We start from the raw sequence: 14,273 nt of genomic DNA, 5'->3' as shown, positions 1-14,273 counted from the left end.
CCATGACATGTCCTGTGAACATATGTGAGCACCGTGGTATCGGAAGCTGTCCACTTTCTCCACTGGACTCCTGCTTGGTACTGAAGTCAACTATTAACTCATTTGTCTTGCTGACATTCAAGTGGAGATTGTTCTTCTGGCACCAATTCTCCAGATTTCCAACCTCCTCCAGATAGGCCGTCTCGTCGTTGTCAGAGATCAGGCCCACCACGACAGTGTCGTCAGGAATATTAATGTTTGTTCTACTTTTTTTTCAAGTTGCTTTGTTTCCCACAGTTTCAAAAAAAAGATAAGATAAGATTAACCTTTATTAGGTTACAGTGGGAACAGTGGGAAATATCAACCATCAGTCTATGGATTTTAGAAGGAAATGAGAGGAGAAAAACTGGTCAGTAATTGTTGACGTCTATAGGATCAGTGGTGGATTTCTGTATTATTGGAAGAACCATGGCTGGGTTAAAGGTAGATGGTACTTGGCCAGATATGATTGATCTGTTTATGATGTAAGAAATGAAAGGGATGAGGTCAGGAGAGGTGGTTTGGAGCGTTGCAGAAGGGATTGGATCTAGTGGACACAGCGGTAATGTTTCTGTAGATGTGAGTGAATAAACTTTGACTCTGTCTAGGGTTAGCTTGTTTTTAAAAAGAGCTTGTGTTTTTGTTGACGTGACTAGGCGAGCTAAGTTAATGTATTAGCTTTCGCTATCGTTATTGTTGTCAATCGGCGTCAGTTTCACCCGAACTAGGTACACGCCCTGTGGACCGCACCTGTAGCCACTTACAATTTGTCCTGTACTTCTGGTACTACTCTCGGTAGCGTCAGCCCTTGTGTGAAGACTCACTTGGGTAAAGACCTGCGACTCGTCCTGCGTGACTCTACCGAGCAGTAAAACCAAAATACAGGTAAATTCACTAATGTTCTTCTCCTACTTCTTTTTGCTAATCATGTCCTTTCAGAACATTCCTCTCATTCACTCCAGACGCCCTCCTCGATTCAATATACACAGAACACGCAACACACACTGTGGAAGGAAAATTTAGTAGGCCCAGACACTCCACGAAATTTAGTAGGCCAGACTCTCCACGTGTTTCACCTTTGGTCATGGAACAGTCAGAAGACAACTGTGTATCTTAGGTCTGACCTTGTTGATGCAAAAGTTTGATAAAAGAAAGGTTCTGTGACGTTGATGGGCGCCACTGTCCAAAGTGGTGCGAGCTTGCTTTTCGACCTTGTACACCCCAGATGTATAAATGCTTGTGAACTGTAATCAAGCGGGGGGGAGTTCTCTTGTGGGTCCCCCCGTGAGCGGTAAAATAAACTTGGATAATCAATTCAGTTGACTTCCTTTATTGCAGCTCCCCAGACGGCAGAATTTCCACCACAACACAACCTGCACACACTCTCCCAGTCCTCGTCTTGCCACCCTGAGTACTTGTTCGGACTGTGGAACTGTCAGTTGGCAGTCAACAAAGCCGACTTCATTCCTGCTTTTGCAACAGAACGAAACCTCCAAGTACTCGCACTGACTGAGACCTGGATCCGCCCCCACGACTCCGCTACACCTGCAGCCCTTTCCACAGACTTCTACTTCTCTCATACCCCCCACCCCACTGGCAGGGGAGGGGGCACAGGCTTGCTCTTTTCCAAGGACTGGAAATTCACTCCCGTTTCTGCTATTCAAACAACCAGTTTTGAGTTCCATGCAATAACTATTACACACCCAGTAAAAATGTCCATAGTTGCTATATATCGTACTCCAGGTCCGCTGGGGAACATTGTAGAGGAACTAGACACAACTCTCTCCACCATTATAGATGAGGAACTGCCCCTTGTACTACTAGGAGACTTCAACCTCGATCTCCTCAAGCCACAAACCACTGACTTCCAACACTTCATCTCTGCTTCCAACTTCACACTTCTCTGCATGCCCGCAACGCACAGAGCTAGAAAACACCTAGATCTCGTACTTACACGCAAATGCTCCACAGCCAACACATCTGTCATTTCTCTACATCTATCCGATCACTCGTTTATTCACTTCAGACTATCCCCCCTGGCACGCACCACACCCACCTCACACTCAACACAATTTCGCCGTAATCTCCGCACCCTCTGCCCTACTCGACTGTCTTCTGCTATTTCCTCTGAGCTCTCCCCCCTAGACATCCTCTCTATTCAGAACCCTAACTGTGCTACAGACATCCTCTGCTCCACACTAACATCTTGCCTCGAGAGACTCTGCCCTCTAACCTCAAAACCAACACGTGCGACTCCATCCTCGCCGTGGATCTCTGACGAGGTTCGCCGCCACAGAACCCATCTTAGAGCAGCTGAAAGGCAGTGGAGGAAATCCAAGTGCCCAGTTCAACTTAATAAGTATCAATATCTCCTGAAATCCTTCTCTGCTGCTGTCACTACCGCCTCCTGAATCCTCCCCCCTCCACTTCTCTCTCATCTGAAGACTTTGCTACCCTCTTCACAGAGAAGGTGGCTGACATTAGCAAACAATTCTCACCACCTAACCCCAGACCCCGTCCTGCTGTTACCTCTGAAACCAGGACACTGTCTTCCTTTACTCCCCTCTCTGAATCGGACGTGTCTAAACTTCTCCAGTCTAGTCACCCCACCACCTGTACTAGATTGGTTCACCTCTTATCTTCACGACAGGTCCTTCAAGGTATCATGGGGAGGTGAGACATCTGTCCTCTCTAGGGTAACCACAAGGGTTCCACAAGGCTCTGTCCTTGGCCCCCTTCTATTCTCAATATACACTCGCTCACTTGGTCACATCATCCAATCACATGGCTTCTCCTATCACTCTTATGCTGATGACACCCAGCTCTATCTGTCATTCCCACCAGAAGATGCTACTATAGCAACAAAAATTTCGGCCTGTCTCTCAGACATATCGGCATGGATGTCTGAGCGACACCTCCAACTCAACCTATCCAAAATCTTTCCAGGCAACAATTCCCCTCAGCAAAACCTTTCAATTCAAATTGGCTCGCTACTGTTAACACCCACGGCATCTGCAAAAAGCCTTGGAGTTTGGATAGATGACAAACTGAGTTTGAACCATCACGTTGCTGCGATCTCCAGATCCTGCAGGTTCACTCTCTACAACATTCGCAAGATTCAGCCTTTTCTCTCGCAACAGGCTACGCAGCTCCTCGTCCAGGCAATGGACATCTCCAAACTCGACTATTGTAACTCTCTCCTGGCTGGAGCCACTGCAGTCACCATAAAACCACTCCAGATGATCCAAAATATGGCAGCCTGTCTCATCTTCAATCAGCCAAAATACACCCATGTTACACCTCTTCTTACCTCCCTCCACTGGCTCCCGGTAGCTGCTCGCATTGAGTTCAAATCCTTGATGCTTGCCTACAGGGCTGTAAATGGAACTGCGCCCTCCTACATCAATACAATACTACCTAGCTACACCCCTGCACAGAAGCTACAATACTACCTCCTACATCAACACAATACTACCTAGCTACACTCCTGCATGCTCTCTCAGATCAGCAAACGAAAGGAGACTAAAAATTCCTTCTTCACGGGGTCTCCGATTCCAATCATCTCTGTTCTCCGTTGTTGTCCCTGGCTGGTGGAACAACCTGCCCTCCTCCACATGACTAGCCGAGACCATCACCACTTTTAAGAAGCAGGTGAAAACCCTCTTGTTCAAAAAATATTACAGACAAATCTAACACTTACACACGCACATGCGTACACATTGCACAAACAATACAAAAATGTATAAATAATTTTTCTTCGTCTAGCACCTAACAATCTCTGAGCATGCACGCTGACAAGTTGAGCCTTATCAGGGCTCTTAGTTTGTAAACTCAATATTCTATAGAAATCGAACGAGAATTGCTGGTGTCTTCCTCTTGTAAGTCGCTTTGGATAAAAGCGTCTGCTAAATAGAGTAAAGTAAAGTAAAGTAAAGTAGTGGACAGGTGGTTGGATTGCCTGTAGATATAATCTGAATGATTTCATCTGATGTGAGTTTAGAAAACTGATTTAGGGCAGTTGTAGAATCTTCAGAGGGTAGAGTAGGATTTGTGGTGGAGAATGTCTCAAATCTTCCCTGTGAAGAAGTTGGCAAAATGATCAGCAGTTAGGGAGATGGGGCAGGGGGAGTTGGAGGGTTAAGTAGAGATTAGAATATGTTGTGGTTGTGGGCAGAGGGTTGTGGGCAGAGGCTTCCAGTTTTGCTCTGTAGAAAGCAGTTTTAGCAGCAGTAAGGTAGAAGATTCTCATAATACTGTAGGTCTGAGTCAAGCTGTGATTTCTTGTATTTTGCTTGAATTCTGCTCAAAGAACTCTTTGATTGCTGTGCAATGTATCGGAGAGCCAGGGGGGAGGGGGAGAAGTCCAATTGAGATTAGAAGATAGAGGACAGAGGTGATCCATAGGAAGGGAAAGTGAGGTGAGGAAAGAGTTAGTGGCTGTCTCTAGTGGTAAGGAGAAGAATAAGTCAGAGGTTGGGAGATGTGAAAGAATGCTGGAAGATGATGAAGGTGAGACAGTGTGAAGGTTGGATGGGGGATAGTTGTGGATCCTGTTGGTAGAGTGAGGTTGAAGGTCAGGAAGTGGTTGTCAGAGATGTGAAGTGGAGTGGAAGAAAGGTCGGAAGTTGGAGAAGGACGACTGAAGACCAGGTCCAGGACTTTCCCTCCTTTGTTTGTGGAAGAGATGTTGCTGTTGGTAAAGGAAAAATAGTGGCGAAGGGGAAGAAGGCAAGATGATTGGAGTTTGGCTAGTGGAAGGTTGAAGTCACTGAGGAGAGTTAGTGGGGTGTCAAAGGGGGTGTCTAAAAATTACTGCCCCCCAAAAACTGTGTGTCTCCATCAAACATGGCATTGCATCACAGCGGCTCCACAACCTGCTTAGCCACTAATTTAAATCTGAATACAGTCTTATCTCCCTGACCACACCAGCAGGTTTTTTAAAAAGCACATTGTGACAATGAACCCCACCCAGGGGTGAAAGGTCACATTCATTGAGGACCCTACATTATTTTAGACTTCTAAACAACATGAATGTGTAAAGCATGAAGGATCCACTTCTTGCATCATCTCATCGTCACTATGCAAGTACAGCAAGATTTCATCTTGTTTAATTAAATAAAACGTACAGGTCCAGAATATATATGGCGAAATATGTGTGTGTGCGAAAAAAATCTGTATTATTAAGAAATAAAATGTAAAATGTGTAAATGAAGGGATTTTAAAGTTGAAGCTCCTCCATTAATGTTGCTTTTGAGGCAGGCGGTTTGGCCGGAATTGGTGTGTGATTTCAGCGGGTTTCGGCGGACCGGCCTCCTCCCGCGTATAAATTCTCCAACTCTGGCATTTTTCTTCCTCTTTCTGTTACCTGGCGAAGGGGAGCAGATGCGTTGGAGTGAACTCGTAACCCGGTAAGTCAGCGTTACTATAATGCAGCAAAAATATTTTTGGAAAAGTTTGATTGGATGCAGTGTTAAGTGAACAATATACACACAACCAAAACTGCACTGGCCGCTTCATGACTGCAAATCTCCATAAACTCTGACCCCGAGGAGGACTGTGAGGAGACCGACCTGCTCCTTAACAATGACATGGAGCCGGCTGTGAAGGAAGCAGGTACGTCCTAAATCTTCTGATGAAGTGGCCTCACAGAAGGAAACAATAATATCTGTATTTTTCTGGTATGTTTCACAGTGGCTCCGCAGTTATGCTCTGCACGATACAGTCTGGCTCTACTGATGTTCTTCGGATTCGCTGTGGAATATGGACTCCGCGTCAATCTCAGTGTTGCCATGGTTGCTATGGTCAATGACACCGAATCACATCAGTCCCTCAACAGAAGCACCGGGCATGAGTGTCCGGCACATTCCAACAACCGTAACAGCAGCAAGAAAACAGATGGGCCGGATGGGGTGAGAACTCCTCTTTTTTTTCAAGCTAGTTGTTCGTTTCATGCTGCATTTTATTTAGTCTGTTAACTTGTTCTAAAACTACTCAGATGTTTTTCAGATTTAAAATGTCTACTTCTTTTTGACAGAGTCCACGCTATCCATGGAGTCTGGAGACTCAGGGAATGCTGCTGGGAGCTTTCTACTTTGGAAAAATGGTCACTCTGATCCCGGGGGGCTATCTGGCTGGTCGCTTTGGGGGGAGAATTTTCCTGGGTGGGGGCGTTCTGGGCACAGCGGCTCTCACCCTCCTCACCCCTTTAGCTGCTCAGCTTGGCGTCTCCTGGCTGTTTGCTTTGCGTGTGTTCGAAGGCTTTGGAGAGGTAAGAGAACATTTTACATTGACAGCATCTGGTAGACGCTCTTATCCAGAGATTGAAAACAAGTTGTGCTGCAGAGTTCTGGATTTGGTGTAAAGGGAGAACAGGAGAGGGCCAAGTGCTGAGCCAATGAAAGAGACCAGTAGAGCGCTTTCGAGGTGCAGACGTGATCCCCTTCCAAGTCACCTATTTGTCTGTCTGTCTTTCTGTGATATCATTATTCATTAAATATGGTATATATCAAACCAAAAATATATATATATTGTACACAGTATGACTAAAAAAGAACCTTCTTATTTGACTGGGTGTGGCCCTGAAATGGAATTAGGCAGTATTTGCAGCATTTACAGCATTTACATTTAAACACACTGATATGTAAATTCAAAGCCCTGAGGTGTTCTGAACCACAGCAATTATTTACAAGCTGGGTTGTGTTCTATGTCTGGAATCTTGATTGGGAAAAACCAACCACACGAGTCAAAATTGTTCAAATTCCATATACTATCCTTTAACTCCAGGGGACATTACCTATAATTAGTGCATGTAAGATTCATACTGGGGTTCTTTTTAGACCAAACCTAGAATATAACATGGTAACCCACGCCTTTATTTTGTCATGACAACAAGGCGGAACACTAAATTGAGCGATTGTAGGTAGAGATAAAAACCTTAGTGCAGAGAAGTGCAAGGAGTTTGGCGAATCTCCACCGCTTTGATTTACAAACATGAACCGGCAAGATGTGAAGAGGTAAAGTGAAGAAGGGCTTGACGTGACTGTTGTGGAAGACGGGATGATCCCGGATGGTAGGTGGGAGTTGATGATGGTAGGTGACAGGGTTGAGCCGGCTGAGGATCCGAAATGGCCCAATGAAATGAGGAGACAGCTTGTGTGACTCTGTCCAAGGTTAAGATCTTGAGTGGAGAGCCACACACGTTGAAAGGGCAATCGCCAGGGATGGTTGTGCTGGGCGGAGGTGCGACGAGTGAAAGTGAAGATCCAGTTGCATCTGCAGCCACGAATTAGCTGATGGGCCACTGTGGGCCCCCCTGCGGGCTGGTGGGTGAAGATGGCAGGTTGATATCCACAGCAGGTCTCGAATGGGCTGATTGTTAGCCAACTCTGCCCAGAGGAGGTACCATGGCCAGGTGCGTTGATGGTCTGACACAAAGCACCACAGGTATCGTCCTAGTTGTTGATTGGCATTCTCTGCCTGGCCGTTGGTTTGTGGATGCTAGCCAGAGAACGGACTGCAGGTGGAACCGATGAGATGGCAGAATGCCTTCCACACAGTCAACACAAATTGGGGTCCCTTTGGAGGCAGGGAACCCATGGAGGCAAACGACATGTCGAAAAACCAGGTTGGCAGTTGTGGCAGAGGATGGCAGACCAGGCAGGACGACCAAGTGGACCGCCTTAGAGAAGTGATCTACTATGATCAGGATGGTCTTAAGGCTGTCAGCATCTGGGAGTCCGGTGACGAACATTATGGCGAGGTGGGTCCAGGGTTGGGGAGGGATTGGGACAGGACATAGGGGACCGATGGCTTGAGAAGTTGGTGTCTTATCCTGAGCACACACCTCGTGGGTGATGATGTAGGCCTGTACATCCCTGTCCAATGATGGCCACCAGAATGCCCGGCGAATGAAGGATGTGGTCTGTTGGTATCCTGGATGACTGGAGAGGGCAGAGGAGTGACCCCAGTGGCAGAACAGCAGTACCGGCTAGATACAGTCAGACTCACCTTGACCCATAGTGTTGTCTCTGGAATCCAAGTCCTTGAGAGAGATTGGACACTCTTCTTTGCTGGAGTTGCTCCGGGTGAGAGGCGGACAGCTGGGGTTGGCATTTTGTTACCCCCAAGACTCTCAGCCTGTTTGTTGGGGTTTACCCCGGGAGACGAGAGGGTAGCTTCCCTATGCCTTCGGTTCGGGGAATGAGTCCTGATTTTGGTTTGTGCTTATGCACCAAATAACAGCTCAGAGTACCCACCTTTTTTGTGCTAGATAGTGCTCCGACTGGGGACTCCATTGTCCTGCTGGGGGACTTCAATGCTCACGTGGGCAATGACAGCATGACCTGGAGGGGCGTGGTTGGGAGGAACGGCCCGCCAGATCTGAACTTAAGAGGTGTTTTGTTATTGGACTTCTGTGCAAGCCGCAGTCTGGCAAACCATCCGACGACTCAGGAAAGGAAGGCAGCAACTCGCTCACACTGTTTACAATGGGGATGGGGAGCTGCTGAAGTCGACTAGGGCTATAGTTGGGCGGTGGAAGGAATAATTCTCAATCCCACCAACGCGCATTCCGATGAGGAACCAGAGCTGGGATACCTGGGTATGGACTGTCCAATCTCAGTGGCAGAAGTTGCTGAGGTAGTCAAACAGTTACACAACGGCGGACCCCGTGGTTAGATGAGAGGTGTCCTGGGTATCTCATGGCTATGGATGTTGTAGGGCTGTCGTGGTTGACATGTCTCTGCAGACTGGGGTGGTGGTCCCTTTTTTCTGTTCCAACTATAGGGGGATAACACTCCTCAGCCTCCCTGGAAAGGTCTACTCTAAGGTGCTGGAGAGGAGGGTCCTGTCGATAGATGAATCTCAGATTAAAGAGGAACAATATGGTTTTTGCCCTGGCCGTGGAACTGTGGGCCAGCTCTTTGCTCTTGCTAGGGTGATGGAGGGGGCTTGGGAGTTTGCCCAACCAATCCACATGTGTTTTGTGGAGTTGAAGAAGGCTTATGACCCTATGGGGGGCGCTCCAGGAGTACGAGTTTTTTTGTCCACATAGCCGGCAGTAAGGCGGACCTTACCGGTTCTGTTGATAACCTATAGGGATGGAATTTCTACACACAGCCTTGGTGTGGACGGTGTCAAGTTTGGTGGCAAGAGAATCTCGTCTCTGCTTTTTGCAAATGATGTGGTCCTCCTAGCTTCATCAGGCTCTGACCTTCAGCTCTTGCTGGGTAGGTTCGCAGCCAAGTGTGAAGCGGCTGGGATTAGGATCAGCACCTCCAAATCTGAGACCATGGTTCTCGACAGGAAAAGGGAGGCTTGCCTTCTCCGTGTCAGGAGACAAATCCTGCCTCAAGTGGAGGAGTTTAAGTGTCTCGGGATCTTGTTCACGAGTGAGGGAAGAAGGGAGCAGGAGATCGACAGGTGGATTGGGGCAGTGTCTGGAGTGATGCAGAGGGAGCTGAGCCAGAAAGCAAGGCTCTTGATTTACCGGTCGATCTACGTCACAATCCTCACCTATGGTCATGAGCTTTGGGTAATGACCAAAAGAACGAGATCATGGATTGAAACGGCTGAAATGAGTTTCTTCCGTAGGGTGGCCGGGCGCAGCTTTAGAGATAGGGTGAGGAGCTCGGACATTCGGGAACGGCTGCTCCTCCACACCGAGAGAAGGAGCCAGTTGAGTTGAACCAACTGGTCAGGATGCCTCCTGGACGTCTCCCTGGGGAGGTGTTTCGGGCATGTCCTGGCGGCAGGAGGCACGCTGGACAAATTATATCTCCAGTCTGGTCTGGGAACACCTTGGGGTCCAGCCGGAGGAGCTGGTGGAGGTGGACGAAGACCTTAGTGAGTGTAGTACAAGTCACTTGGGAAGTGGAGACAGAACTTTGCTCAATGGTGGGAATACAACTTTAGATTTCATGTTTTCCTTACCAGCTAGTCCACCACTAACTCTGTATAAACATAATAATTCCAGTATAGAATACAGGACAGATGGTCTACCTGTCCAATCATGTCAATTTTGAATTTTAGGGCGTGATGCTCCCTGCCATGATAACCATGTGGGCTCGCTGGGCACCTCCTTTGGAAAGATCCCGTCTCATGACTATATCTGGAGCAGGGGCGAATTTTGGGGCCTTTGTAGCCTTTCCAGTCACCGGCGTCATCTGTGAATCCCTGGGCTGGCCTGCTGTCTTCTACATTTTTGGTAATGAACATGTTAAATAATTTAACTTTTAACTTTATATTTCACTGGTCAATTGGCTATTAGTTATAATATGGGCTATAAGTATTCTTATTTAGTCTTTATGACTTATATTTTAATTTCTTTTGTGAATACGACAATCAACTATCCTACTACTAAAGATTTAGGATTGATGCCCAGCTATTTCTCATGAAAGATTTTACTTTACCATCGTAGTCATCATGCTTTATGTATATGTTGCTCTGAATTTTACAGAGACAGTCAACCCTGTTTTACTTTTAAAATAAAAATAAATCAATATGCATGGTTATATGTGAGATGTAAATTATTTTAATAGCTTGAATTTTCTATAAGAGCCATTATATTATCTGGAATTGAACGTTTTTACTCAGTTGTACAAATTACTGTTTTTCTTCATGTCCAGGAGGTGCCGGATGCCTCTGGGCTGTATTTTGGTTCGTCTTGGTGTCAGATGAACCACGCACTCATCCCCGCATCAGCGAACCTGAAAAAAATTACATTATCAATTCCATTGGTTCGCAGGTATATATTAATATTTATGACAATTCATTAGGGGGAAAGGTTAAATGTCGAGTTTAGACCTGACTTGCTCTCTGTTCTTCAGGAAAGTGCACATGGCTGGTCCATCCCTCTGGTTTCTATGATGTTTTCTGTTCCTCTGTGGGCGATCATCATCTGTCAGATGTGTTCCAACACTTTGCAAACCTCACTTCCGACATACATGGACACCGTGCTACATTTGGACCTTCAGCAGGTGACATCAGTGTTATGGATATTATTACAGACATCCGTGTGCTCGAGGTGGAGTTCTTTTGGCAAACATTTAAATTTATATTTATGGAATTTGGCAGACGCCCTTATCCAGAGCAACTTACAATTTGCTTTCATGTTACCATAAATGAAGTAATCAGTTCTGGTTCACTAGGACTCAAATTATGAACACAATAATTAAACAGACTATAAGAAAGTTAGAAGTTAGTCTAGTAGATAAAGGCGGATCCATCTGATATTGTAGAGAAGGAATCTACATCAGCAATCGAGAAAGAGAGTTGGTAGTCTATAGTTACTCTAAGGTTGTGTGCAGTTGTAGAAGGAGAGATCTGAGAGTTGTTGAGGTACATAACAAGATCCTGATGTGGTGAAGAGTCTGCTGGAATGTATATTACTTTGGTTTTTGGTGGGATTGAGTTTTAGATGATGGGCTGCCATCCAAGATGAAATGTCAGTTAGACATGCAGAGATTTTGGAAGCAGCATGTAGATCTGATGGAGGGAAAGAGAAGATGAGTGTTGTGTCATCGGTATAGGATAATCTGTGTGAGGAAATGACCTCACCAAGTGATCTCGTGTAGAGGGAGAAAAGGAGAGGACCAAGTACTGAGTCTTGAGGGACACCAGTGGAGAGTCTGCTTAAAGCAGATGTGGATCCTTTCCAAGTCACTTGGTAAGATCGCTCATCAAGGTAGGAAGCCCAGAAGGGCAGTCTCTGTAGAATGACTTGTTCAAACCCAGATTGGTTTTGATCTAGGAGGTGGTTCTGAGACAGATGAAGTGATAGCTGATTGTAGACACAGTTCTCAAGGACTTTAGAAAGAAATGAGAGAAGAGACAATGGTCTGTTGTTGATGATCAGCAGTAGGTTTCTTTAGAATTGGCTGTTTTAAATATTTCCTCTATGCTCCATTGGAAGAGGAAGGAAGAGGACAGAGATGATCCATAGAAAGGGAAAGTGAGGAGAGGAGAGTGTTAGTGGCTGTTTCCAGAGGAAGATACAGATGAAGGTGAGACAGAGTTAAGGTTATGTCAAATGAATGGTGGATGGTGGTCAATCTTGGATCTGATAAGTAGAGTGAGGGTGAAAGACATGAAGTGGTGGCCAGAGATGTGAAGTGGAGTGGAAGAAAAGTTGGTAGGAGAGTATGAACCTACAAATCGGATTATTTCAGGCGTTTTCTCCACAAAAAATATTAAAATGTTGCTCTGTCTTACTTAAGGTCGTTCATATTGATTTTGATAAATTTGATAAATTTACATCAATATTTCTAAGCTATGTGCTCTGAAACCGTGAAACATCAAGAATGTGTTTATTGGCGCTGCTGTTGACACCTCATTCATTTCACCTTTCTCTTTCCCTCTACATACAAAAAGATTTCCTTCCTCTCTGCGCTTCCTTACCTGGGCGCCTGGCTGTTTTCCGTCCTCTCAGGCGTGGTGGCAGATCACCTCTTGGAGAGGGAGGTGATGAGTGTCACTGCTGTTCGGAAGATCTTCACTCTTGCAGGCAATTTGGCTCACCTTTCACTTCACATAAAGATCTTTAGTCTCTTTCTTCACATAGACCATTTCAAATTATTTAATACATTTTCACAAAGTCCCTATAGAAAAACCAAAACCCATAGTCTAAATTTGTCAAAAATTGGTTCTATAACAACCATTCAAGTAAGTAACCTATAAACCAGAAGACCACAAAATTGCTGGATTAAACAGGAATTACTACCACTGTGTCACTGAGCAAGACACTTAACCCTGAGTTACATTTCCATTTCCAGCATTTACCAGACGCCCTTATCCACAGCGACTTACACTCAGTAGTTACAGGGACAGTCCCCCCCTGGAGACACAGGGTTAAGCGTTTTTCTCAGGGACACAATGGTAGTAAGTGGGGTTTGAACCTGGGTCTTCTGGTTCATAGGCAAGTGTGTTACCCACTAGGGTACTACCACACGAGTCTCTCCAGTATGTAAATGTCTGTCTATCAAATCGGATTCTTTAGTAGATGAATGAAGGACTACTGTGGCAAACAATTTCAGACAAACATTTTTCTCTCCACAGGCCATGTCTTACCAGCCGCCTTCCTGGTGGCTGTGGGCTACACCCGGTGCAGCAGTGCCCTGGCTGTGACCTGCCTCACATTGTCCACAACCATAAGGGGCACCAGCAAGGCAGGGGTTTTTATCAACCAAATCGACATTGCACCTCGGTACTTGTCTGGTGTTTGACGTCTTGCCATTTTTAGCTCTTTTCACCCTAAATTTGGTCACGTTGTCCCCACTTTCTAGTTATGCTGGCTTTCTTCTGGGAATCACAAACACTTTTGGGACCATTCCTGGTATACTTTCTCCCATTGCTGCTGGCTACTTGGCTAAAGATGTAAGCATTCATAATTTCCTGTTTTTAAGGTTTAAATCTGACCTGGAAGTTGTAACTTAGACCCGTTTTTTTCAGCACTCCTTGGCCGGTTGGAGGAATGTGTTCCTCCTGTCTGCTGGAGTTAGTGTCTTTGGGGCGCTTTTCTTCCTTGCACTTGGCAGTGGTAAAATCCAGTGGTGGGCAGTGGAAGAGGAGCTGATAAACGATGAAGAAAAGATGGAGCGCTGATACGACACATTTATTAATACGGTTACTGTTCACAGTACCAAAAGAGACTTGTTTTGTTCTTTCATAGCATTTTTACTGTAGTTCAACTGAACCGTCTGCTTTTTTTGTGCAGATAACAAATACTGTTTTTGTAATAGATATTTTCTACATGATTGGTTGAAAGGACTTTTTAATATAATCTGGCATTATAAACTGCCATCATACTGAAAATGTAATGTGATTTTGCCACGTGACTGAGGGAATAAATGAGCTCTGTCAGAAAATTTCTAAATGAAAAAAAAACAAGGATTTGCATATATATTGTACCAAAGGCAAAAAATTACCTCATTCACTGAGATACGTGCCAGTTTCAGGTGGTAAACCCGGAAGTGTCACATGATACCATCCATTTACATTTACATTTAAGGCATTTGGCAGACACCCTTATCCAGAGCAACTTACAACATGCTTTCAAGTTACCATCGATGAAGTGATCAGTTCCGGTTCATTAGGACCTTAAATATGAATACAACCTTTTATTCACTCTGTTGTAGATTCTGTACACAAGTTCGACAATAAGAAAGTTACAAGTTAATCTAAATATTCTTTAAAGAGGAACAAATGGACTGGGGTATCGTGGGACTTAGACTGGGAGCAACACGGAAACGAGGTATCGT

General features: G+C 45.4%; 1 protein-coding gene across 1 annotated transcript; it reads left to right on the top strand.

The window, feature by feature from the left end:
• The first annotated feature begins 447 nt into the window (after window positions 1-447).
• Window positions 448-13,617, top strand: LOC114770582 (sialin-like). Its single transcript, XM_028964620.1, has 11 exons — window positions 448-462; window positions 3,159-3,177; window positions 5,713-5,927; window positions 6,053-6,286; window positions 10,048-10,222; window positions 10,644-10,762; window positions 10,845-10,994; window positions 12,388-12,520; window positions 13,072-13,219; window positions 13,299-13,389; window positions 13,465-13,617. Exons 1-11 carry the CDS (start codon window positions 448-450, stop codon window positions 13,615-13,617), a joined length of 1,452 nt encoding a protein of 483 aa, XP_028820453.1.
• Window positions 13,618-14,273: the final 656 nt, after the last annotated feature.

This window comes from Denticeps clupeoides, chromosome 20 (assembly GCF_900700375.1).
Source record: "Denticeps clupeoides chromosome 20, fDenClu1.1, whole genome shotgun sequence".
NCBI classification, from domain to species: Eukaryota; Metazoa; Chordata; class Actinopteri; order Clupeiformes; family Denticipitidae; genus Denticeps; species Denticeps clupeoides.
Note: the sequence above shows the minus strand (reverse complement) of the source record. Positions and strands in the feature narration are given on the sequence as shown.